We start from the raw sequence: 26,541 nt of genomic DNA on the forward strand, positions 1-26,541 counted from the left end.
TGCCTCGTGGGGAGCCTGATGCCCTCCAGGATTAGGGGCTGGGGCCAGGGACACCCTGCTGGTGTTGGGGGGGCTGTTCCAGTGGTTCGCCCTTGGATGAGGAGCGCAGGCATGCCCCTGCGCTGCACTGAGGCTCTTCCCATCTGTCCTGGGGTGGTCAGGAGCTGTGTGATGCCCTGTGCTTGCGGGCGCTGGGCATGGCACACCAGGAGTTTCCACATTGCACGGTGGTGTTAATTAGCTATTTATTATCAGGGAGATGTCGGGGGCCAGTGTGGCACTGGGGAATCCCTGGTGTGGTGTGTCCCGTGCTCTCAGCTCCTGCAGGAGAGGAGGAGGTGAGTGAGGCTGGACAAGAGCAGGCAGACCGGGCCAGGCAGCTCCCACCTGCCATGGTCTGGAGCTGATGGGGCTGGTGCAGCTGTGCGAGGAGGAGACCTCACCTGCGCCTGTAGTGCCAGATGGCCCCAGCGAGGGCTGCAGCAATGGCCAGCAGGACCACAATGGTGATGCCGACACTGAGAGCTACCTTGGAGCTGCCTGGAGGAGAGAGGAGAGCGAGAGGTACAGGTGCACAGGAGGCTATGGCTGGAGCTGCCATAGGAGCCTGACCCACCATCCTCCAGGCACCTGCATGGGGTCACGGGCCTCTGTCTGCACCCTGTGCCCCATCCCCGTGGGTGGCACCTACCCCAAGGGATGAGGAGGCTGCGCGTGCCCAGGCTGCGGTGCCGCACGCGGCAGGCGTAGCTGTGCCCATCACGGGGGGCCACGGCCAGGACGCTGCGGAGCTGGTAGGTGAGGTCGGCGTTGGGCAGGATGGCGCTGGTGTTGAGCGTCGGGCCTGGTGGCACCTCCTGGCCGTCCCGCAGCCAGGCCACGCTGATGGGTCGCGGGTAGAAGCCGGTGACATGGCAAACCAGCAGGAGCTGGTCTGGTCTGGGCGTGCGGGCGAAGACCGTGGCCACGGGCATCTCTGGGGTGTGAGAGCAAAGGGGTGGGGGGAGCCCTGGTGGGGCACCACTTTTGTCCCCAGTGAGTAGGGGGCTTTGCGGTGGCCATGCCAGGGTCAGGGGGGGTGTCTCACCTTGCCTCTCCAGAGATGCCTTCCCATACTTGATGAATTTCTTCATGTGGTCAACACAGGTGACATTGAGAAGGTGCTGCAGGGTGTCAGAGAAGACGGTGAAGTTGTTGAACTGCCCCTCAACTTGTGCCGCCAGCTCGCTCTCCTGCTGTCTCTCCCAGCGGCTCTTATCTGCATTGAAGCTGAGGAAGTTATGGGCGTTGTAGGCGACATGGTAGAATTTGGTATAGGAGCCATTGGGATACAAGTCGCAGCCGGCCATGCACTGGAACACAAAGGGGTCTGGGGGGAACAATGGTCATCATGAGTGCAGCTGGAGCTGGAGCCCTAAATTGCACCTGCTTCTTTGAGTGCAACCCTTTTCCCACTCCCTCTGCACCCCAAGTCATTCTCCCCAGGGAGAAGACACGAAAGGCCAAAGCTCAATTACAGCTGAAACTGGCCAGTGTTTCAGGCTGTCAGGCAAGAAGAAGGGTTTTTTTTAAAGTGCATTAATAGCAAGAGGTCTAAAGAAAATATTGGACCGATACTTGTTGAAGATTGTCAACTGACTAACAGGGATGAAGAGAAAGTGGGGGCATTCGATGCTTTTTTGAGCAACAGTGCAGAAAGGTATCCGGGGGTGCTGGCTAAGAGCAGGTTCAGTTTGAGCCAGCCGCAGGACCCAAGAGGGCAAACCACATCCTGGGGTGCACCAAACACAGTATAACCAGCGGGTCAAGAGAGGGGATTGCCATGTTGTAGTTAGTGTTGGTACGGCCTCACCTTGAGCACTGTGTGCAGTTCTGGGCCCCACCCTTTAAGAGAGATGTGAAGGTCCTTGAATGCACCCAGAGGAGGGCAACAAAGCTGGTGAAGGGGCTGGAAGGCCCATCCTATGAGGAGTGGCTGAGGGCCCTGGGCTTGTCTAGTTTGGAGAAGAGAAGGCTGAGGGACGACCTCATTGATGTCTACAGCTTTCTGAGGAGGAGATGTGGAGAGGGAGGTGCTGATCTCTTCTCCTTGGGATCCAGGGACTTGATGCATGAGAATGGTTCAAACTGCGTCAGGGTAGGTTCAGACTCGACATGAGGAAACTTTTCTTTACAGAGGTGGTTGATGCCCCAAGCCCGTCAGTGTTGAAGAGGCATTTGAACAATGCCCTTAATAATTTGCATTAACTTTTGGTCAACCCTGAATTGGTCAGGCCGTTGGACTAGATGATCGTTGTAGGTCCCTTCCAACTGAACTAAACTGAACTAGTCTACATTCTATGTTCTATGTTCTGTATTCTGTATTCTATATTCTATTCTCCCATGTCACTGCTCTGCTTTACGCCCGGTAGAAACTGCGTGTGAGAAACCTGTCCTAACCCTGTAGCTCATTGTCCTCAAGCTGCCCCCTGCCCACAACAGGGTTGAGAGCCCTGGCCGAGCACAGAGCACTGCTCTGGGGGAGTGACAGGACACGGGGTTGGGGTGGGTGTTGTTGAGAGGGGTTGTTGGTGTGGGGTTTGGGCGAGTAAGAGGACTGTGGCGCTCTGCAGGGTACCTTGCCCTTGGTTATCCAGCACTGCACCAGCCTGTAGGGCCAGGCGCTTGCTCTGTGTGTCCCATCCCACAGACAGGAGTGGAGAGGCCCCTCCACTGCATTTCTCAGATGACTTCTCCGGTGGGATTTGGGGTGCTTGGAGAGGAATAGGTGCGGCTGGTGTGAGGGTGTAAGTGGAGCTAAACACGGCCAAGGTTTGTGTGGGGGCCCAGGATGGCCCCGTGTGACCCCTGCACAGGACAGGGTGGTTCGGGGGTTTTGCTGGTGCAGGATGAAGCCCCAGTCCCTTCCCTCCTGCAGCCCCGGTTTTGGAAAGCCGTTGGCGGTGGCTCTGAGCTCATTCTCACAGCTCCCTGCGATAGATGAGGAGGTGCTGAGCACCTGGTACTCACAGGGTGCCTGGAACATCCTGGCGTCACTGGACAGGGACAGAGGGAAGTTGTGCACATAGGTCCTGAAGAGATTTTGCAGGCTCTCCCACTCTACTGCAGGCAGGGATGGGTAAACCCATGGGTATAGGTAGAGGATGTTCCAGGTGTATTTCTCAAAGGTAAGAAAGACAATGTCCTCCAGAGTGCCCCAGGCCGAAATGTCCACAAAGCTGGTGTTGTGGAAGATGGAGGTTTGGAAAAGGTGGAGTTTATAAGAGCCTGTGGGGAGAGGTGAGAGAGGAAGCAGCGTTGGGGTACATGAGGATGAAGGAGGAGATCGGGGACTGCCAGTTCCAGTGCTGGTGGGCAGCCCTAGGAAGAACGGTGGTTTATAGTGTCCCTGGGGACAGGCAAGGCAAGATGGGGCAGACGGGCAGGGCGGGGGAAATCCCCTGTTTTTACTCAGTTTGCAGTTTCCTTCGGCAGGCTCTCTCAGCCTCTCCCCGCTTCTCCTCTACTTTCCTTTTTTTAGCCACCCACCTCCCCAGGGTCTGTCCCTCTCTCTAAGCTGTCACTTAGCCGCATGGCAGGGATGGTAGGGGGAACCTTGGTGACGGTTTGGGTTGATGCTTCCCCTGGCAAGGAGTGCCCATGCCAGGAACTGGATCCACTGGAGACCTGCACACGCTGCGGGGGCTTGGGGGGCTGGGAGGGAAGGGCATTTCACCGCTGCTTAGGGCTCCCAGGAAATCATAGAATCATAGAATCATAGAATTGTTGAGGTTGGAAGGGCCCTTAAGGTCATCGAGTCCAACCTTTAGCCTACCCTGACAAGAGCCACTTCTAAACCATGTCCCTCAGTGCCCCATCTACTCTTTTTTTAAACACCTCCAGAGATGGTGAATCCACCACCTCCCTGGGCAACCTATTCCAATGTTTAATAACCCTTTCAGTGAAAAAATGTCTCCTAATATCTAATCTAAACCTCCCCTGACGTAACTTGAACCCGTTTCCCCTCGTCCTATCACTTGTCACCAGGGAGAAGAGGTCAGCCCCCATCTCTCTACAACCTCCTTTCAGGTAGTTGTAGAGGGTGATAAGGTCTCCCCTCAGCCTCCTCTTCTCCAGGCTAAACAACCCCAGCTCCCTCAGTCGTTCCTCATAAGGTTTGTCCTCCAGGCCCCTCACCAGCTTTGTAGCCCTTCTCTGGACACTCTCCAACACCTCAATGTCCCTCCTGTAGCGAGGGGCCCAAAACTGAACGCAGTACTCGAGGTGGGGCCTCACCAGTGCCGAGTACAGGGGGATGATCACTTCCCTAGTCCGGCTCACCACACTATTCCTGATACAGGCTAGGATGCTGTTGGCCTTCTTGGCCACCTGGGCACACTGCTGGCTCATATTCAGCCGGCTGTCAACCAACACTCCCAAGTCCTTTTCTGTCGAGCTGCTTTCAAGCCACTCTGCCCCAGTCCTGTAGCGCTGCATGGGGTTGTTGTGACCCAAGTGCAGGACCCGACACTTGGCCTTGTTGAACCTCATACCATTGGTCTCAGCCCATCGGTCCAGCCTGTCCAGATCCCTCTGCAGAGCCAACCTACCCTCAAGCAGATCAACACGCCCGCCCAGTTTAGTGTCATCTGTGAACTTACTGAGGGTGCATTCAATCCCTTCATCCAGATCATTGATAAAGATATTAAAGAGAACCGGCCCCAGCACCGAACCCTGGGGGACACCACTTGTGACTGGACACCAACTGGATTTAACTCCATTTACCACCACTCTCTGGGCACGGCCATCCAGCCAGTTTTTTACCCAGCGAAGAGTACACCTGTCCAGGCCATGAGCAGCCAGTTTCTCCAGGAGAATGCTGTGGGAAACAGTGTCAAAAGCTTTGCAAAAATCCAAGTAGATAACATCCACAGCTTTTCCCTCATCCACTAAGTGGGTCACCTTATCATAGAAGGATATTAGGTTTGATAGGCATGACCTGCCTTTCACAAACCCATGCTGACTGGGCCTGATCACCCTGTTCTCCTGCATGTGCCGTGCAATGGCACTGAGGAGGATCTGTTCCATGACCTTCCCAGGCACCGAGGTCAGACTGACTGGCTCAAGGGTGAACCCTAACAGGAGGCAGGGGACTGAGTTCGATGCTGCAGCGCTGAATGAGGATCTGGCAGAATTAGCAGGGCAGAGTGAAGCCTGCTTTGGAGCAGTGGGTGCCCCCCTGGCCAGGGTGTGGGGAGTGCCTGCCCCTGGAATGGCAAGCACAGGCTGGGCGTGCAGGGCTGGTTGTAGCTGCAGGAGGAACCTTTCAGCTGTTTCACAGGGGGAGAATGTAGAGGATTCAGGGACCCTTTGAATGCAAGAGAAATGCTCCTGCAGGCAAAGGGCGATGCCCAGGACCTGCTCAAGGGGTTGGAGCCCAGTGCAGGGCTGTTGTGCCGTGAAGGGCTGAGAACGCCTGCTGCCTGCAGGCTCCTTGCAGGAGGAAGGCATCTTTGGGGGCACCCCGGCACCCCAGGCCTGGCTTAGGGACCCCTTGCCCCATGGCTGCTCAGGCGGCTGAACTCCCGTGCCGGTGGTGCTGGGCTGGGCAGGATGGTGTGGGGCAGGGAATGCCAAGCAGGTGGGCAAGGATGGGGCAGCTTTGGGTGCTGTGGGGTGGGGGTTGTCCCACTGATGATGGGGCCAGTGGCCTGTCTGTGCCCACCCCCTGCCAGCTCTGTGGGGTCCCGCAGTGCAGCAATGGGAGCAGGTGGGGGTGAGGCAGGGCTCTCACTTACCCTCTGGATCTGCCCACATCGCAGGAAGAAGCAGGAGAAAGAGGAGGAGGAGGAGGAGGCGGCGAGGAGGCTGCATGGTGCCGGCAGCAGGTGTGCAGGAGCAAATGAAGCAAGAGGAGGAAGGGGCCACGGAAGCCGTGACCGCCTACTTCTCCCCAGGGCTGCTCTGCCTGTGCAGCTCTGGCAGTGGCAGTGTCATTGCGTGGCTCCTGTAGCCAATGAGGCTGGTGCTGAGGTTTTGGGGAGGGCCTGGCTGGGTGTGTTCCCCAGGGAGAGATGGTGTGGCTGGTGGAGGGCTGGGACGCTCTGGCCAGTGGCTGTGACTGCCAGGGGATTTGCGTGGGTGCAAAGTCAGCTGCAGTGGGCATCCCTCCCGGCTACAACAGCACCCTGGCACCCAAGGAGATGTAGTCTGAGTCCAGCCCATAGTGGCCTTTGCCTTCTCCCATGGTACCGCCCAGGACTTTACTCTGTAGACCCCTGGCAGAGAGCACTGGGTTTATGCGGCAAGGTTTTGGTAGCAGGAAGCCTGCTGGGGTGGCTTCTGGGAGAAGATGCCAGAAGCTGCCCCCATGTCCAACAGAACCAGTTCCAGACGGCTGCAAGACACACTCGCCGCTGGCCGAGGATGAGCCAGTCAGCGATGTTGGTAGTTCCTCTGCGATAGCATATTTAAGAAGGGGTAAAAACTGCTGCACAACAGCAGCTGGGAGAGAGAAGTGAGAATATGTGACAGAAAAAACTATGGAGACACCAAAGTCAGCGACGAAGGAGGAGGCGGAGATGCTCCAGGCGTGGTGCCTGTGCAGCCCATGGTGAAGGACCATGGTGCCCATGGAGCACCCCGCGCTGGAGCAGGTGGATGTGCCTGAAGGTGGCTGTGATCCCGTGGAGAGCCTATGCTGGAGCAGGCTCCTGGCAGGACTTGTGACCCCATGTGGGACCCGTGCTGGAGCAGTCTGTTCCCGGAGGGACTGCACCCTGTAGAAAACACCCACGCTGGAGCAGTTTGTGAAGAACTGCAGCCAATGGGAAGGACCCATGCTGGAGCAGTTTGTGAAGGACTGTCTCCTGTGGGTGGGACCCCATGCTGGAGCAGGGTGAGGAGGAAGGAGCAACAGAGACAATGCATAATAAACTGATGGCAGTCCCCATTCCCCATCACGCTGTGCCACTTGTGAGTAGGAGGCAGAGAAGTCAAGAGTGAAGTGCAGCCCAGGAAGAAGGGAGGGGTTGGGGGAAGATGCTTTTAGACATTTTATTTCTCATTATCGTACCTGATTTTGATTGGCAATAAATTTGATTAATTTCCTAAAGCTGAGTCTGTTTTGCTCATGACGATAATTGCTGAGCGATCTCCCTTATTCGGAGGGTGACTGGCCCCCAATCCCTCCAGCTTTTGCAGGGGCAGGAGTCGGGTGTGGGGGCAGGAGTCAGGAGGGGAGGAGATCCTGATCCAAACCCATCCCAGACAGAGGGGGAGATCAGCACTGGAGCCAGAGCGGCTTCGCACCTGCTCGAAATGGCTCCTGGTGTCAGGGGATTGGAGAGGTCACTTGGGTCCTCCCTTCCCCTTTCTCCTCAGCAAAACAGCTCAAATCGCTCCATCTCTCCCTGGTTTGTGGACTGCTCCATCCTCCATCCCACTCAGCAGCCCCACGCTGGTCTGGCCCCAGGTTGTCACTGCCCTTCTGCCAGGGACGGACACTGGCCATGGAGATGCCGAGAGGTGGGAGAGGCTGGGGGAGGCATTGCTTCTCCTGACATGCCAGGGACATGGGCCAGTGTCCAGGAAAAGGGAAAGTCTTCCTGGCCGCAGTGTGGGGATTCTGCAGTGCGCTGCGGTGCTTCCTGGGGGGACCTCCTGAGGGGGAAGGAGGGTGAGAACCACAGGAGCCACTTGCAGCTAGGTTCACCCCTACGTGGCTGTCTTTCCTGCAGAGGAGACAAACGCCATTCCCACAGCCTGGCCACATGCCTGGGCTCCCCATGCCCCCAGGCTGTGTGTTGGCCCCATGCCACCTCCCGGCCGTCCCGCATGATGGGATGCAGGGAGAAGCTAGCTGGTGATGTGTCAAACCAGCAGGAGCAAAGCTGGGCCAGGTGTGCGGGCGAAGACCGTGGCCATGGACGGCTCTGGGGGGGAAGAGTGAGGAGTGCTGGTGATATCCCCCGACTGCTCAGCACCGCTGCCCTGATGCTGGGGAAGGGGCTCCCCAGGAAGGAGGTGACGAGTAGTTCCAGGCCCAGGGCTGCAGGGTTGGGGACGGGTGCAGGCAGGGCTGGAGGAAGCGGCCACTGCAGGAATTCCTCTGGGGATGCAGGAAGAGGATGGGCTGGAGCAGCTGTAGTGTGATGGTCCCCAAGGGGAGAGATGGGCTGCGGGGCCTGGAAGGGTCTGTTTTCCACGGACAGTCATCAGACACTTGGAGCAGTGGCACTTGGCCAGGCAGGATCACCAAGTTGGGACAGGGATGGGTCCACGGTCCCCCTCACCCCGAGGCCCATTTCAGAGGGCTGCTGCGGATGAACAGCCTCCCCATTTCCACGGAGCTCCATCCATGCCATGGGGCCTGGGAACTGCACCCCACAGTGCTGGGGAGCTCCAACTCTCCCGCAAACGGCCCCAGGAGGGGGCCTGGGGCTGGGCTGCAGCCTGGCTCTCCCCTTTCCTTACCACCACCTTTGGTGGGGAACCCTGTCCCCCCATGGCCATGGGAACAGGAATGGTGGAGTCCATCCCCCTACTCTGTCCCCATTGTGACCAGTGTTCAGCACTGGAGGGTCAATGGGGTGACCAGAGCTGGTCTCACCCCCACAATGTCCCCTACCCACCGCTCGTCCCCGGCTGTCCCCTGGTGCATCCCCTCGCCCTGCAGTTTCTCTTCCCCTTTCCTGGGGGTGCCCATGTTGTGGTCAAAGGCAGAACTGAAACGGGAAGCCAAGGGGAAGTTTGAGATGGGACGCCCTGATTACCTCCAAACACAACCAGGGCAGAGATGTTCCCTCTGAAATGTGGCAGGGTGCCATGTGACCCCTCCAAGGTGTCCCCGCGCCACGTCTTCATCTCAGATGTCCCCAGCTGTGGTGGGGACATGGGGAAGCCCCATATGGGGCTGCTGCGGGCTGAGCTACAGCATCCCATGACACTGAGTCAGACATGGGGAGACAAGGAAACCCCTTCCCTTCTGTGGAGCTGCTCCATGGAGAAGTAGGGATGCTGTGGTGGCCTGGCAGACCCAGAAATGGCACCAATACAATTCTTTACAGCAGTACAGCTACAATGGCTTGAACTGGATGACTGTTTGTCTGAGGTTTTATTGGGGTTGGTGCATATTCACCATAGTAAGATAGAAGTTACATTTATGAGGGACTGCAGTGCACTTCCATCTTTCAAATTAAGCTTTAGGATGGCTTGCTGATGACAGATGTCATTAAGAAACCTGGTCATAACCTCACCTCCACTTGGGAACTGCTTTTAACCGAGAATCTTGTCCTTGGCTCCCATCTGTGTAGGAGCTACACAGGAGCTATGCTTCAGCTCTGTCTGCTGCAAGTCTTGTACTTCTCCATTCCTGACACCAGTCCTGTCCCATTGGCTTGAGTGGATCTGAATTGTCACCTCAGATTTGCTGGGTGATCACTGGACTCCCGGCTGATGCTGGTTACCATTTCCAAACCTGATTCTTACCCCCAGTTTGCTGGTTTGACTTCCTGGCTCCTTGTTGGTGATGTAACAACCTTACTCCCTTGCTGTCACCCTCAGTTCCTAGCTCACCTTCCCTTGCAGAACAGCCTGTCCTTGACACCATGGACACACCATTGACGTATGTCAAGAGCATACAGTGGTTTTACCCTAGGACTGCCTGGGGAGGTTTTGTACGTGAAGAATGATTTATTTGTCAGTCTTGGCCACTTGCTCTTTGCTGGAGCTATACCAGTTTCACATCAGTTGAAGACCTCATTCTTTGTCCCCAGTGATGCTAAGTTATTTTGTCCTTTTTGTGAAATGAGACATTTTTCTCAGTGGTTTAAGTGATCCAAACTATAAACTGGTTTTATATCCCATTAAGTAAACTGTCCGACTAGTCAAATCGGCTTTGATCGACTGATAAATTTTAGGCTGAGAAGCCTTGCACTTTCAAAGTTATTTTTCCCAAGAACGGCATGAATCATACCTGAGAACTGCCTGCTTCTCTTCACTAAGTGTCGATGGAGCCTAGGTGATCAGACCCGTGCAAGATGCAAATGTGCCTATTGGTACAGAAGATGAATCTCTTAGTTTCCACCTCTCCCTGGTTTTGTTTTTGAATGAAGCCTTTCATCTGTTCGTATAGAGAGAGCACCTCAGTGTGGAGCAACTTGCTGTGGGTGATTTCACATAATGATACAACTTGCCCTGTTTCTCTTAGTTGCACTTACTAAAATTTGAATGGGTTTGGTAGTATACAATGCTTAATTGCTTCTCTCATATTTCTTGGTTAAAATTTGCTGAACAAACACAGAAGTTGGATATTTCACAGTTATTAAAGACACCCCAAGGGATAAATTAGCATCAAGGAGCAACGTAGACTTTTTGCCTCCCCCGTACTCTCAATTTCTCAAATACATCCATTGCCTCCCACGTTACATTGCAGTATGGGTGTAATGTATAAAGATTTCTTTTAGCTTTTCAGATGGCTGAGCTGAAGTCTTAGTATAAACTGTAACAACGGGCTGCGCCCCCCCCCTCCCTCCCCCCATATAACAGCCATAGGTGAGTACACTTAGCAGTCCCAATATTAGTCAAAGGAACCTTGGTAGCCGTGAATTGTCTGTCCAAACAACATAGTCTTTATTGTAGGTGATTATAGCCGAGCTACTTTAGTGGAAGAAACATTCACTTCAAGGACACAAGTCATCGCATATTAGCATGGTCTTCAAAGCTTGGGGAACAGATTCATCCCCTCAAGTCACTATTTCTGAATATTAACTGTAAAGGTACAAACCATTTCCTAACGGCAGACATTTGTCACACCCAAGGATTATGAGCATGGTCTTGACTTATTACTGCAGAAGACCAGGTTTCACATGTCCTTTCTGCCAGTCCCGCACACTTACCTTGGACACCAAAGGACATCTCAAGTGGTGCGAGGCACCAGTGCACGGGCAAATGAGTCAAACCCCCTCTAAAATCTTGTGAAGAAATTGCTGAAGGGTTGGTCTCATACATCTCATCTGTTAGCAATGGAGCTGTGACCCTAGGCTAGAGTTGTCCAATGCCATTTCAGGTGATCCAGCATCTTTTTCCTGCTTCAAAGCAGTTCAAGTTCCCTGTAGGTTCCTCTCCACCTCAGGCAGAGTTGCCAGATAGCCAGGGGCATTTCTGAAGCACACTAGACAGATCTGGTCAAACAAGCAAAATGACACCTATGTGTGTTTTCCATGAATGCCTAAAATGATAGGGGGTGATTCCTAAACATGGGCTTTAAACATGCCATAAACCTAAGGGGAGAAATTTCAGGACCAATCCATCTGTGTTGCAGGGTGACTGAGGCTCTTCAAGTAGCTCAAGTAGCAATGGTAAAAAAAAAAAGGAATGCCACTGAAAACGACCAAGACTTCAGTTCAGTCTAACGCAGTGAGTGATAACAACTTGTCCTCAAGCCTGGAGAATATGGTGGTCCTTTCCCCTTGGGGACTTTCATCTGATGTTGTCTGGTTGTCTGGAAATTAAAGCACTGTTCTGGAAAATCCTGCTACCAAATGAATAAGAAACACAAGTTATCTACCCTTTATTTAAGGAAGTGTTTCTTCTTTTGTTCTCTAATTGGCTACACAAACGATCTAGTTCCCAACTTTCTTTTTATGAGGATTGTCCTCAAAACCTTCTTCAGATCTTGATTTCTCAGGCTGCAGATCATTGGATTCAACCTGGGAATGGCCACACTGTATACCACTGTCTCAGTGTGTTTCATATTCAAGGAAGTCCTTGCTGTTGGATGCAAACACATGAAAATTCCTGCCCCACAAAGCAATGAGAGAATCATGAGATGGGAAACGCAAGTGGAGAAGGTTTCAGTAGAAGGGGTCTTCAGGACAGTGATGACAATATAGACCTAAGACATAGCAACAGAGAGGAAGATGCCCAAAGGTCACCAGAGAAGAAAGTATCGATATCATCTTTTTCATCACATACTTGCCCACACGTGCCAATTGCAGCAGCGGTAGCGTATCACAGAAGTGGTTAACTACACTGGAGCCACAAGAAGGTAAATCAGTCAGTAAAACAGCAGGCATCAAAGGTGACAGACAGCCTCCAATCCAGCAAAGGAGGATGATCTGGGTGCTTGTTTTTCTACTTGTAACATTAACCTGAGGGAGTAGCAGATGGCTATGTATCTGTCACAGGCCACCACTGCAAGTAGGACACGCTCAGCTATCCCAAGGATAAAGAAGAAATAAGACTGCGAGACTCAGATGGCAAAACAGATAGTCTGATTCCAACTTACTAGCATGGAGAGCAACTTGGGGACTGTGACTGAGTGTCCTGGTTCCGGTGGGGATAGGGTTAATTTTTCCTGGTATTCCATGCCATGTGAGCCACGCCCACCCTGAGCTGCCGGGGGAGGGGGCAGGAAGTTGCTGCTTAAAAGCGGGCGGGGGCGTCCCGGGTCCGGCCGGCGAGCGGTGGGGAGCGGCGGTTCCGTAATCGCGTTTGTGTATTCCCCTATCCGTGTTGTTGTTGTTGTTTGCCTGTTCCCTTTACTGTCCTGTTAAACTGCCTTTGTCTCAACCCAAGAGTCTTGCCTTTTCTTACGATTCTTCCTGTATTAGGAAGGGGCGAGCGAGCGGCACGTGGTTCTTTGTTGCTGTCTGAGGCTAAACCACGACACTGAGGTATACGTTATATGCAGGAAGGACAACCCCAGGGAAAAATACCTGGGTGTTGGAGATGACATACTAGATGTAAAGCCACGATGATGATAATGTTGGCTATTATACTGATGAGATAAAAAACTAAGAAGAGAAAGAAGAGTGAAAGTTGTATGTCTCGAGAGCTGGGAAGTCCCAGGATGATAAACTGTGCTGGGGAGCTAGGACTTTCCATGACTTTCCTATGGTCTGTAAGGGCAATAGCATCAGGGGTTGTGCATGCTTTTTAGAAGAAAATTCTGGGTAGAGATGAAGTATGTTTTCCTTTCTTGACTGTATGTGCTTTGCCATATTCATGGTGATAGTCCACCCAGGGATGTATGTATATGACCAACTAGACACAGCTGAATCAGAGAGAAGTAAGATGCCTGCAATACGAGCCTTTGGGATAAACAGTTCGTATCTTGTTTTCTCTTTGATATCTCAGAAATACGGTTATTCATACATTTTAGACTGGCATTCACCTTATCTAACTTGAGACACCTTCTAGGCACGTGTAGAAAAGGTGCCCAAAGAAACTGACACCTAGGTGTGCCATTCCACTGCTCTGTTTTAGGCTACTGCATTTGGCAGGGCAGGTCCTTGACTGGTTCTCCACCAGTTTTGGAAGGAACCAAGGATGAACAGCTGACACGTAGACATTCTGGCTACCTGCACGTCCAAGACATGAATTCTTTTGTCTCTTATATGTTCTTTCACCTCTACAGGGCTCGGCCCTAGGTTCCTGCTTGAAGAAGATGAGTCACCGATCTGCTGAGTAAATAAATAGTTTACTTATCCGACATGCAGAGCATCTTGATCTGGGTGCCCTCAAAGAAGGACCTCTACTGCAGATCACACACCCCATTCATACCCGTACCACCCATCAGGCAATCCCCAAGTCCAGTCACTTAATGCTTGTCATTGGTCTATTGATTTCTTATCGGTTTTCTTGATCACTGGGCTGGCCTTTTTCTGAAATTACCTGCTTCTCTTGGAATTGCTTCATTCTGCTCGCATCTGCCGGTTGCAGCTAGTTCTGCGTTTGCAGCATAGGTTTTATGAAAAAGTTTGCTCTCGGTCAGCTCTTGTGGCCTAAGGCTTCAACTGCTTTAGCTTCTAGTGCTACACAAAGCTGTTAATCCTAGCAATTCTCAACAGGACTCCTTTTGTTTTTATAGACATACCTACTTTATACAGGGTCATCAAGAAGGGTACATCTATACCCTTGCATACTCTTATGTTTGTCCGACTAGTCTGAACACATTGAGAAAATAAACAGAATGACAAAAGCGTAACAACTACAGGAAGTAAAATCTTAATAAGAGTGGCTAATAGGCTTGATAACCAAGAGTTAAGTCCCCAGTGGCTGAACTGTGTTTCCCACCAATCTTTTGAGGGGCCTGGGTATAGGCGGGAAACTAATGATTGCAAGCAGAGGCATTAGGGGAGGAAAAATTGAGTTGGTCCACAATTGTTTGTATGGAGTCAATAGCCAAAATAGAGCTAGCTACTGTAGTATCACTAAAAAGTGTTAAGCAATAGAAGAACCCCAGGGAATATATGGCTCTTGGGGCTGACCTATGGTTCTTAAGGTCACCACTCATTTTGGCACAATTGTTTTAGTTCCTCCTTAGGGAATTAGAATGGTCCAAGCTTTAATCTCCCCAAAGGATTGGTGGGGTTTTTGGTTGCTGGGAGTTGTTCATTTAAGTGCTGTTCCTTAGGAATTTGTTTAACGTGGGAGTGATGAATCCAATTCTCTTTTCCTGTGACTTTTACAGCAAAATAAGAAGTTAATAACACCGTATATGGATGTTGTGTGAAAGGGACAAAGTGGTTTTGGCAGAAAATAAACCCCCTTGCGTTCTAACACTCCTCACCGAGGCGGGAGGCCGGGTGCGGCTGGGTTTAAGTTCTGAGTGATGCCCTGTTCACCACTATCAGTCCAGTCACGTTTAATATATTAAACTGTTACGATTTGGATACACTAATAGTGGGCTGCGCCTTCAGTCTAGTCGCGCTCATGAACCAGCACGGCCACTCTCCAGTCTTTGGTCACGTTCAGTGAGAAACTGAAATGACCAGCTACTGAAACAGTGCGGTTTATTTAAACAACAGATATACAGGTTCTTAGGATTTCTGGTGATAAATACACTGTCTGCAAAGCACGTGAAAATAAAGATATTGTTGAATATACAAAACGCGTGACAAAGTTATAAACGATACAGCCTGGCTATAAATGTAGGACAGAGATTCTCTAGAGAAATTTCTAAGTTCCCAGAAGAAACACTTGGTATAATCTAAGTCTTACCCAAAGGCGTCCCTATCGGGGGGTATTCCGTACTCCCTACTATCCCCAAGCTAATGGTATTGCTGAGGGAACAAATGTGTTGGTCAAACAGTTCTCTAAAACCTATGAACCTGGGTGGCGCTCATGATTGTCTGATGCCACCTATCAGTTAAATAATTGGTGGAGTGCAGATGGATGCCCGAGGATGAAAGCTTTTTGTGTATCAGCCTACACCATTGTCCCTAAAGTACATACTAAACCAGGGAAATATCCTACAGGATTTTATGCGGGCCAACCAGTAATGGTCAAAATGCCCCAGATTGGAACAGTGGCAATGGCGTTAACAACTCCAAAGAATCTCTAGGCTTGGGAAGCAAAGGACAGTTCTGGGAAAATACACTGAATTAGTAGCAGATGGGTGGTACCTACCTTTTAACTTTGCTGATCAGAATATGACCAAGCATTCTCTTTTGTTTTACTTTGCAGAAACACTGACAACAACAAATTTCACCTGGGACCACGGCCTATCCTACACCTAGTTGGAGTGTCCTCAAGGCTTGCTAATAGCTGTAACAATCTGACTTGCTTTCATTGTGTTGATAATAGTTTGGCAACTGAAATTTTAACCACCGTTATAGTTTGGGTATTCTATTGTTGTCTACCTGTGGATGGAGTTTTTCCTCAAACCTTGTATTGCAACTGATCCGTGCTTTTGGGCATACACATAATGTCAGTCGATTAACGTGTTTGCCGCTACCGAAGTCCGCTGCTTCACCTTTGGACTGGGGAATTTTAACCCTTCATCTAAATTGAACCTTTACGGCCATGACAAAAACTAGCGTAGGCAAGATGAAGTTTGGAAACACTACAATATATTCTCTCAGCTGGTTGTACGCTGGCCAGAAAGAAACCTGCTGGGAAGGTAAATATTCCCATGCAACAATCAAAATGACATGTGACAAATTTCCCTGGGGAATGCACTTACCCAAAACATGTGAAGAACCCCAAACAGGTGACTGGCATTACATGCAGACTACTGACTGGTGCATTGATTGGGATGGGAGCAGGGGACCGATTTTAAGATTTCTTGTTCTATTAAACCAAAATGCTATAAATGGAATTGTACCAAAGTTTACAATTGCCCTAGCAATGAGAGTGAAATTCAGAAATTGGGCCCGATAGCTCGAGCCCTTCACCCGGGTTGTATTTGCTGTAAATATACCACTCCTATCAGAGACACCTGGTCGCGTTTGACAGTTAAGGATGCCCATATAAATTTTGAAAAGCTAACATTGCCTTCTATGGGACGCACTGTTTGGGTTAGTAGTCATGGAATGTGGACTACCGATTTTCCAGTGGAAGGCCCATGACACCGACACATATTGGGATTGTTGACACTCTGTCCTCTCTGGCAAAAACAACCCCTTGTGCCACCTCTATGGGGCCGGATCAAACGGGAAGCAGGAGACCCTTGGCAGTATCTGAACACAGGAACTGTAGTTGGATGGACTTTGGAATCCATCTTTACACCCCAGATAATGGCTTTCCAGAATCGCATGATGCTGTAGAAACTTATGGGACAAATCAAGGCATTGGCTAGTGTGACCCGAGTGGACTGGGAAAATTAAATTAACAGCTGCAACGACATTGCAAAACGGACTGGTATTAGATCTGCTATTACTGCATGAAAATGGAGTGTGTGGATATTCAGACTTAGTAAATGACACCTGATGTGTTCATATACCAAATGTGACTAAACATCTTGATGAACAACACATAAAGCGCGTGACTGAGACAAGGGATGGAAATAACATGGTTGAATAAGCTGTTACACAGACTGGGATTTTCACTATCAGGATGGCTTGCTTCTTTATTGCAATCTGTGATTATTGCAGTCATTGCAGTCATTGTTTTTTGTGTGATATTGGCTTGTGTCAAATCTATGTTGACCCGCGTGTTTAATTCATCAGGTGTGTATGATCTCTGGCAGGACAGAATTGAAGGTGAGTCCTGAAGTGGAGGAAGAGAAGTCTAATCATGTAATCATAGAATCTTCATGGTTGGAAAGGACCTTTGAGATCATCAAGTCCAACCATACAAAAAAACCCCAAACCCCTACAATCTCTGCCGCTAGAGCATGACCTGAAGTGCCAGAGCGATATATGTAAGGGATAACCCCAAAATTGGTTTTATGAGTGTGTGATTTGGATTTCAATTCAAGTGACTATAATCACAGGGTGGATAATGTGGAATTTTGGTAATGAGGTGGAGTCTCTGTGCCCAATGCGTGGCGGGCTGTGTGCTCTACCCCAACAGGACCTCCCGGGCCTTCGCCTATGTGGGCTACAATGGCCAGGACTTCCTCAGCTTCAACACGGACAATGTTACATGGCTGCTGTCCCAAGACACCGACCTGTCGCGCTACGTCCAGGCTGTTCTCCAGAACTATACTGCCTTTACTGAGATGGTGGAAGTCCTCTTCAACGATACCTGTGTTGACGACATGGAGGTGTTACTGGCCCATGGGAAGGCAGCTCTGGAGAGACAAGGTGAGACACCCCCCCTGAGCCTGGCACGGCCACCGCAAAGCCCCCCACTCACTGGGGACAAAAGTGGTGCCCCACCAGGGCTTCCCCCACCCCTTTGCTCTCACACCCCAGAGATGCCCGTGGCCACGGTCTTCGCCCGCACACCCAGACCAGACCAGCTCCTGCTGGTTTGCCATGTCACCGGCTTCTACCCGCGGCCCATCAGCGTGGCCTGGCTGCGGGACGGCCAGGAGGTGCCACCAGGCCCGACGCTCAACACCAGCGCCATCCTGCCCAACGCCGACCTCACCTACCAGCTCCGCAGCGTCCTGGCCGTGGCCCCCCGTGATGGGCACAGCTACGCCTGCCGCGTGCGGCACAGCAGCCTGGGCACGCGCAGCCTCCTCATCCCTTGGGGTAGGTGCCACCCACGGGGACAGGGATAGGACTCCTGAGCTGCCCTGCCCCACGGAATGGAGCAAAGCTGGGAAAGCTCATGGCAGCCTCTGCTTGTGTTTCTCAGGGAACTCGGAGGTGGTGCTGATCGCAGGGCTCGGGGCCGGGCTGCTGGCAGCTGTGGCTGCTATCACAGCGCTTTGGGTGTGGAGACGCAGGTGAGGCCCTTTCTGCCCCGTGGAGCTGCAGTGGGAGAGGAGGGGAGGAAATGCCCCAGGGGATGGCTGCACTTAGCAGCGAAGCTCCTGCTCCAACCCTGCCAGCAGCTGTCTGCACCCCATGAAACCTCTTGCATGGAGTACCTATGAGCAATCCCCCTCTCATTTCAGAAAGCACCAGCAGATGGAGGAATCGGAGTCCAGGAACTCCATCCTGAGCAAAGAAGCTTAGCCTGGAAGGGAGTCAACAGCCCCCGTTTCCTTCCACCACCCTCACAGGGACAAAAACTCTACCTTTTTCTGCTTCAGCAAAATTCTGGACACTGCTGAGTGCGAGATCAGCTCGACTCAGAGATGCAGGGGGGGAACCTGGGGGTATCCTGACCAGCTTCGATTTGCTAAGCAGACAAGGATGCAAGTCTGAGACCTTCTCACTCGTTACACATGATCACTTCTTACCTCGTGGCACTGTCCCATACACTCATGGAGGCTCTTTAGGGCACCCCAGTGCCCAGTTGCAATTTCTTCCAGTTCTGGTACAATAACACATTTATCCATAGGCAGTAAGCTGTGCCCTTCTACTGTCACTTTCTAGCGTTTTTTCCTAAAAGCTGCCTTTATTAACCATATTCCAGAACTTTTCCACACAGACTAACAACACCTGGCCACAAACCAGTGCTGAGTAACACTGAAGCTCTGATGTAATCTGTGGGAATTGCAGATGTGTATAAAATGAAATTAAAATGTTGATGTTTTCACTAAGAACGCGTGCCTTTCCTCAGGATTTGGATGGGCTTGGGGATATTTTGACCAGCTGCAAATGGAAGCTGGAGAACCACTGAATCATTTGGGCTAATTGCAGGAAACACCAAAGGAAAAAAAAGGATAAAAGAGTATTTGTGCATATACAAACACGTTCTTACATATTTCATGGAAATAAGCAACTGTGTACATGGGGGTAAAGTGCCCCCAAGCCTCCCAATTAAGGAGAAGAAGGAAGTGAATCTCCCATCAGAGACAGTGGAATTCAGACAGGCATAGGAAGGAAGTTAGTTCGTGCTCCCAATCAACCACACTCTTGAATGTTCTTCAAAAGGCTTGGTTTCACAGGACAACTTCCTGGCAAAGTTGCACGGGAAAAGTCTCTGGCAGCTACGTGTGAGCCAACTATCTACTGAGTCAGAAGAAAACCTGGCTGGCCTATGGCCACATCCACCACAACTCCGCTGGGGCGGCTTCTCCCCTGGCCAAACCCTATGACCCACAGTGCTGCAGGCAGGACTGGATTTCCCTGACGCTCAGAGTCAACCGCCGGCACTGCAGGGCTCAAGGGTCTCCCTGCAGGAGAAGGGATGCTGCATCTCTCCCAGACCTCGCTGAGCTAGGACAGACAGATGAACCTTTCAGCTGCAGGTAGGGCTCACCTCGGGGCTGGGAGCCCGCAGTCTCAGCATCAACAGGGCACATGGGGCAATTCGTCTCCCAGATGGAGGGAAACACCCTGCAGCACTCATGGGACGTGGCAGGATGAAGCTCACCCAACAAACCTGGAGAGCGGATGCAGCCGGTGAGCAAACATGGTAAGAAAAGGTGGTCATGTGTATGATCTCCCAAGAGAACCTACAATAACACTGTCACGGTTTGGTCTCAGATGGTGACAAAGAACCACGTGCCGCTCGCTCGAACTCCCCCCCTCCACGGGGAAGGATCAGAAGAAAAAGGCAAAACTCATGGGTTGAGACAAAGGCAGTTAAACACAACAGCAGAGGGAACAAGAAAACAACAACAATAACACGAATAGAGGAATGTACAAACACGAACCGCTCACCGACTGGACCCTGAACGCCCCAGCCCGCTCCCCCCGGCAGCTCACACTGGGCATGGCTCCCATGGGATGGAATACCTGTGTCCCTGCCAGAGCCTGGGGGGAATTAACCCTGTCCCTGCCGGAACCAGGACAAACACACACAAACACCCGGGCATTTCGAGAGGTCTGTTTATGCGTTTCGTCCCAGCCCTAGAGACACTGCAGCCCTGCCCACCCCACCCCAACTCACCCAGGCATGGCTCTGGGGGTGTGGAATTTGGATAACGAGGTGGAGTCTCTGTGCTCAAAGAGCAATTCAGACTGGCTTTGCTATCTCTTGTGCAGCCCAGGGGAGTGAAGCCTTGTCTGGCTCCCACAGGAAATACAAATAACGGTAGTCTCGGGGAGCCAGGACAGCCCTGCTTTTTGTCAGCAAAGACCATAAAATCAAGATAACAGAGACTTTGTGTAGTTCTTTGTTTCTCCGATAATTGGCCTTTGCCTCATTACCTGTGGAATGCATATGAAAGTTGACACCCCTGTATATGCTAATGAAGATTTTAGAGATCACGCTAAACGTACATGACCACAGCACTCATCTCTCTACCCAAGGCATACTACAGATCACCTAGGGGAGGGAAACCTCATAATTTTGGGGATGAAAGGATGGAGAAAATGCCTGTTAAACTGGGAGAGACGAAACTTGATACCTGACACACCAGTCGACGGGCTGCGTTCTCTTCCTCCACCCCAGGCAGGGACGCCTTTCGGGGTAAGCGCTGCGCCCTTCACCCTCTGGGGAATGTTACCGCAGGTTGTTGTACTATCGTTATTTTTGCTAGCAATATCAACTTTAACTAATTAGCGCCGTTGTAGTCAGTGAATTCTTTAATGACGATCTCAAGTCTGTTTCTGTCGCTCTCAACAAAATAACTTATTATGATTACTTGTGAATCTGATTCAGTGGAAGTCCTTTGGTGGGACTCTGACAGACAGATATCGGAACTGTTATTATTTTTGCTACACTAATTTTGATTATTTTCAAATCTGACTCAGTGAAAGTCCTTTGATGGGACTCTGATAGCAAATCAGTGAAAGTCCTGGGACTCCGTCAGACAAATATCAGAACTACAGTCCTTTTAACGCGACATCCACACATAAACATATCTTTTTAAAAAGCAGTAGAAACTGTTGACCACTGCTACTCTTTCTTCTTGAAGGAGTTACCGCACATTTTCAATTACATCAGTTGGGTGATTTTAATGCTACTGTCAAATGATGTAGCTTTGCTACTATGGGCTATCTGATCATTTAAATGAATGCCAAGGAGATTTTTACTCCCTCTGCATCAAAGCATTAATAATCCTATCCAGAGCTATGTTCTAGTTCATGGGTATCCTACCAGTAAAAATAATGGATGTTGGTTTCTGCAGGAGAGCTGCATATTTCTGATGAGTTCTAATTTTTGTAATGTAGAAATTTAAACAGTGTAGGATGTGCTCAGTAAAGTAATGCAGCAACATAGGTTTTCAGAATACACAAATCATGATCTAAAATTGTGAGATTAGAAAGAAATGGGCTATCAGTACATTACATTTTCAAATGTCAGCAATTAGGAGGGTATAAAGTTCAGTCAGTATGAGGAGCTCAAGGGCCAGACATATGCCGTGAGCTATATGAAACTACGTTCTAAGCTATGTTTTCTTTTTTGAATCATTGAATGACTACATAATGTGTAAATGACTGACAACTGTGTCTGAAAGGTGTGTGTGGTGCCTAGTAAGGAAGAGATTTTCTACCACCTTAATGCTCTTTAATGTTTTTTTTTGTAAATGATCTGGATACAGGAGTCAAATGTAGGTTAAGTCAGTTTGCAAATCATACTGAACTACGGGGAGCTGTGGAATCCCTGGAGGGTGGAGAGACCTTACAGAGAGATCTGGATAGACTAGACAGCTGGGCAATCACCAGCTGTATGAAATTTAACAAGAGCAAGTGCCGGATTCTCCACCTGGAAAAGGGTAATCCTGGTTACACATACAAACTGGGGGACAAGAGCCTGGAGAGCAGCCCCGCAGAAAGAGATCTGGGGTTTGGTTGATGGCAAGTTGGATTGGAGTCAACAGTGTGCCCTGGCAGCCAAAGGGGCCAACGGTGTCCTGGGGTGCATCAAGCACAATATCGTGAGCCAGTCGAGGCGGGTGATCATCCCATTCTACGCTGCACTAATGCAGCCCCACCTCGAGTATGAGGTGCAGTTTTGGGCACCTCAATATAAGAAGGGCAGCAAACTACCAGAGTGTGTCCAGAGGAGGGTCACCAAGATGGTGAAAGGTCTGCAGGGCAAGACTTCCAAGGAGCAGCCGAGGTGACTTGGGTAGTTCATCTTGGAGAAGAGAAGGCTGAGGGGTGCCCTCATCAGAGTCTACACCGTCCTCAAGGAGGGCAGCGGAGGGGGTGGTGCTGATCTCCTGCTGATCTCCTCTCTGGTGACCAGCGACAGGACACGAGGAAATGGAAAGGAGCTCTGTCAGAGGAAGTTCAGATTGGACATTGGGAAAAAGTTCTTCACTGAGAGGGTGGTCAGTCACTGGGACAGGCTTCCCAGGGAAGTGGTCACGGCACCAAGCCTGTCAGAGTTCACCGGGTGTCTGGACAAGACTTAGTCATGTGGTTTAGTTTTAGGCAGTCCTACGAGGAGTGGGGAGTTGGACTAGATGGTCCTTATGGGTCCCTTCCAACTTGAGATCTTCTGTGGCACACACGGACTTTATTTCATTATGAAGCTCTGCTTTGCCGTGGCTAGGAAGGTGCCGTTTTCCTATCAATAACAGCTAGTGACTGTGCAGCATTTGCTGGGGATCTTCCTATCTGGACTCCTGGAAAAGAAAAAAAGAAAATAATCACAGAATCGTTCTTTACATTTGCTTCAAGTCAGCTTAGCAGCTACTTATGGGGTTAGAATACTTCAGCACAATAAAATATTGTTGACATTACCATTAACTATTTAGTGCCTCCATTGTTGTTTTAGGAACCCTGCTGGCAGGAGAGCCACTTTCTTTTCAAGATAATTTAGCAATGCAGTTGCAAAACCTTTCGTGCTTAGCATTTTACTCTTTGGCACTACAAGGCACTGTGTAACTCACGTATATTATTCATGGAGGAAAAAGTCACCCATGAAGGGAATTTCATGAGGCTGGAAATTCAAACTCCTTCAGTTACAAAGGAGCTTTAAATATGCAGTTGCATGCAGGTGTCCTTTCACATGCTTTTCTTCCTAGCTTACCTGAATCACAGTCCCTCCAAAACCAAAGCCGCCACTTACACAAGTTAAAGGGGCAAAACGTCCCACGGAAGACATCTGCTCTCCGGGTCCTCGTGACAGTGTGAAGCCCTCCGTGACCAGGAATGGGAAGGATGTGGCTCCAGCATATCCCATCTGCAGACTTCCGAAGACAAACACCAAGATCGCCCCTGTCCGCGTGAGTAACATTTCTCCAGCCATTCATTCAGCCAAGACAAACATGCTTTCTTTTTGCCTTCCATTAGCGGGTACAAAACAATCAGCTCACCCCTGGAAAGAGCTGTAATGTTTTCAGACAGCTGGCAGCTGCCTGCAGCTGTTAAGGAGAGCCATCTCCTGGTGAAATTGCCTCCTTGGCTTGAGAAAAAGGCCAGAACTTCACTGCTTCTGCGCCGGTCTCCTCTGCCTTAGGTGATTATTCCACTGGGAAGTACAAGAGATACATCTATAAATGCCTGGCTGTGCAGTCCACGTTCTTTTGGCATGGGACCACCAAAGCACACGTCCCACCAGGCAAGCGAGCTCTGGGAAATACATGCCCTTGCATCCCGAGCGTCCTCTCGTGACAATCTGCTGGTCAGCTTTTTCACCAGGGCTAGTTCAAAGCCTACGCAGCAGGACACAATGGTTTCCTTACAAGCTTCCTCTATGTCCCACCGGAGCTTGATCATGTAACGCTATTTCTGGCTTTGCTCGGGACACAGGGGAGACCAAAGCCCTTGTATCACAGCTTGGCTTGACAGAGTGAAACCTGTGTGGTAGTCACAGAGGCAGCTATCCTGAGCTGCACAGATCCCAGCAGAAAGCTCCTTTCTAAAGCACTCCTAGTCCAAACACAGGACAGAGACAGACACCGTTTGGCTTTAGCCCCGGCCGGCAGCTCAGCCCTATGCACCCGCTAGCTCACTGCCACCTAGGGGGATGGGGAGAAGCGTCAGAAGGAGAAAAGTGGAAAAACTCATGGGTTGAGGTAAAGACAGTTTAATAGGTAAAGCAAAAGCTGCATGTGCAAGCAAAGCAAGATAAGGAATTAATTCACTGTTTCCCATCAGCAGGCAGGCGTTCAGCCATCTCCAGGAAAGCAGGGCTCCATTACGCAGAGCGGTGATTCCAGGAGACGAGCGCCATCACTCTGAAAGCGCCCCCCTTGCTCCTTCTTTCCCCCAAGCAGAGGACAGTTCATAAACTGAAGATCAGGGGTTCGAACCCCATCTGCGCCTTCCGACCAGTTTGTTTGTTCACCTTGAGCTGTGGGGAAGGGCTGCGCGTAGGTGAGGAAGACCTTCTTTCTCGATTTAATGTCTATGCTGCAGCAAAAACATTGCAAGATTAGAACTATACGAGAGCACTGGAACCAAAATTGTAAGCAATGCGTGTTGCGTGAAAAGGGGCAAAGCGGTTTTGGCAGAAGATAAACCCCCTTGCGTTCTAACACTCCTCACCGAGGCGGGAGGCCGGGTGCGGCTGGGTTTAAGTTCTGAGTGATGCCCAGTTCACCACTATCAGTCCAATCGCGTTTAATATGTATTAAACTGTTACGATTTGGATACACTAATAGTGGACTGCACCTTCAGTCTCGTCGTGCTCATGAACTAGCGCGGCCACTCTCCCGTCTTTGGTCGCGTTCAGTGAGAAACCAAAACGACTAGCTACTTAAACAGTGCGGTTTATTTAAACAATAGATATATAGGTTCTTAGGATTGCCGGTGATAAATACACTGTCTGCAAAGCACGTGCAAATGAAAGTATGGTGACATATACAAAACGCGCGACAAAGTTATAAAAGATACAGCCTGGCTCTAAATGTAGGAAAGAGATTCTCTAGAGAAATTTCTAAGTCCCCAAGAAAACACTCGGTATAATCGAAGTCTTACCCAAAGGCGTCCCTATGTGGGGGAAGAGAGGCTCAGCCCATCGACTGATCCCGGAAATCAGCGATGGAATTCTTCGCGATGGTGTCTTCCCTGGGTATCCCCCCTCCCTCGGGCTATTTTTATACTATTTGTTATCTTCAAGGTGGAGTTTGAGTGACTTTAGTCAGACATACTTTTACTATGATTGGTGTAAATTTCTCTCGCTTCACAATTAAAGGTATAGTTTACGAGAAATTCAGGGCGCAGACTCAAGGAGGACTGGTCGCACCTTGGAGGCGGGTAGCCTTCGGGATGGAGGTGTGTTTTGGTATTATAATGACATTATAATGAGCAAAGTTCGCACAAAGGACAGCATTTCATCAAAATTTGACAAAATGTTGGCTCCGAGTATCGAGTGGGCAGCTAATTGGCAGCTTATCTGTTTCATGGTATCATCCCATTCCCGTATCCGCTATACATCATAAGGTAAAGCCGCGGAATAATGCCATCCTGCCCCGTACCTCATGTAGCTTATCAGGGAACCACAGATGTTGTGTCCTTCATGCCAGCTGTGGCTATTTTCTACCTCAGAAGCCTCTTGATTTTATACTTTTCCTTAATGTGTGAACAATGCTGTACTTTTGTATTTTTAGCCAATTTAGTATTTATTCCACAATGCGGACAGCTCTAAGAGCACATTTTCGCCTGATTGTCTTGAACGACACGGGCTTGGGATCCCGACTGTTCGCTTTGCCCTGGAATAGTCCCATTCCTCATCTGAAAGCTACTGCACGCCTGGCTGAGGACAAGACACAATCCACACGGAGAGCGATCAGAGCTAAATGCCGCGCAGGGAAAGCCATCAGGTCCTTCCCTGCATACTCTGAGCAGACAGCAGAGCATCCTGGAGACAGAGACTTGCCTCCAAGGACACAGCCCATCTCTACGAGCCCATCTGCATCCATAGCGTTTGCTTCTCTCCACAGCCAGCCAGAATCACAGCTGCTTGGTGTTGTCTCCTGTAATGGGTCGTGCAGGACTACCCCAGTCAAGTCCCCGCATTCCTTCCAGTTCAGGAGAGATAGTCCTTAATTCAGTCCTGAAAATATGATAAATTTTGATGCAAAAAGCATTTTTCCAGATTTGAAAGGAACACTCTGATCGGCAAGTCTGCAATGACAATTACACATTTAGGGTATTGGACAGTACAAAATAGAATTTGGTTGCTGTAGGATAAGCTTTGACCCAAGGTGGGTTTGAAGCGTCAAACTGGGATCCACAGGCATACTGCCCAAAGCAATGTTGCACTGAACCAGCTTGAAAAAGGCAGCGTATTTTTTGCATTTGTTAGGCCTTTCTCTCATGATAAGTGCTGAGACATGCACACAAGCGTCTTTAAGGCAGGGTTGTTCCTTGTGGAACAGCTTAAGGTGGTAGGACTCTGTCCAATGCATTGCTCATTAAATCTTTC

The 26,541-nt window shown here is 50.4% G+C and overlaps 2 protein-coding genes across 2 annotated transcripts; one reads left to right on the forward strand and one right to left on the reverse strand.

Moving 5' to 3' along the window:
• Positions 1-230: 230 nt before the first annotated feature.
• LOC141749383 (antigen-presenting glycoprotein CD1d-like) lies at positions 231-6,009 on the reverse strand. Its single transcript, XM_074602770.1, has 6 exons — positions 5,778-6,009; positions 3,010-3,267; positions 1,088-1,369; positions 692-976; positions 444-540; positions 231-321 (listed from the first exon to the last, which is right to left on the reverse strand). Exons 1-6 carry the CDS (start codon positions 5,851-5,853, stop codon positions 315-317), a joined length of 1,005 nt encoding a protein of 334 aa, XP_074458871.1. The 5' UTR covers positions 5,854-6,009; the 3' UTR covers positions 231-314.
• Positions 6,010-17,224: 11,215 nt separating this feature from the next.
• Positions 17,225-18,338, forward strand: LOC141749192 (T-cell surface glycoprotein CD1b-1-like). Its single transcript, XM_074602260.1, has 4 exons — positions 17,225-17,513; positions 17,625-17,909; positions 18,016-18,106; positions 18,278-18,338. Exons 1-4 carry the CDS (start codon positions 17,225-17,227, stop codon positions 18,336-18,338), a joined length of 726 nt encoding a protein of 241 aa, XP_074458361.1.
• Positions 18,339-26,541: the final 8,203 nt, after the last annotated feature.

Source organism: Larus michahellis, chromosome 10 (genome assembly GCF_964199755.1).
Source record: "Larus michahellis chromosome 10, bLarMic1.1, whole genome shotgun sequence".
Classification (NCBI taxonomy): domain Eukaryota; kingdom Metazoa; phylum Chordata; class Aves; order Charadriiformes; family Laridae; genus Larus; species Larus michahellis.

Coding starts and splice junctions, on each gene's coding strand:
- LOC141749383 (XM_074602770.1), bottom strand. CDS start 5,853: ATGCAGCCTCCTCGCCGCCTCCTCCTCCTCCTCCTCTTTCTCCTGCTT. Junction 977..1,087: donor GGCATCTCTGGAGAGGCAAG/GTGAGACACCCC, acceptor CTCACACCCCAG/AGATGCCCGTGGCCACGGTC. Junction 541..691: donor CAGCCTCCTCATCCCTTGGG/GTAGGTGCCACC, acceptor TCTCTCCTCCAG/GCAGCTCCAAGGTAGCTCTC.
- LOC141749192 (XM_074602260.1), top strand. CDS start 17,225: ATGAGGTGGAGTCTCTGTGCCCAATGCGTGGCGGGCTGTGTGCTCTAC. Junction 17,514..17,624: donor GGCAGCTCTGGAGAGACAAG/GTGAGACACCCC, acceptor CTCACACCCCAG/AGATGCCCGTGGCCACGGTC. Junction 17,910..18,015: donor CAGCCTCCTCATCCCTTGGG/GTAGGTGCCACC, acceptor TGTGTTTCTCAG/GGAACTCGGAGGTGGTGCTG.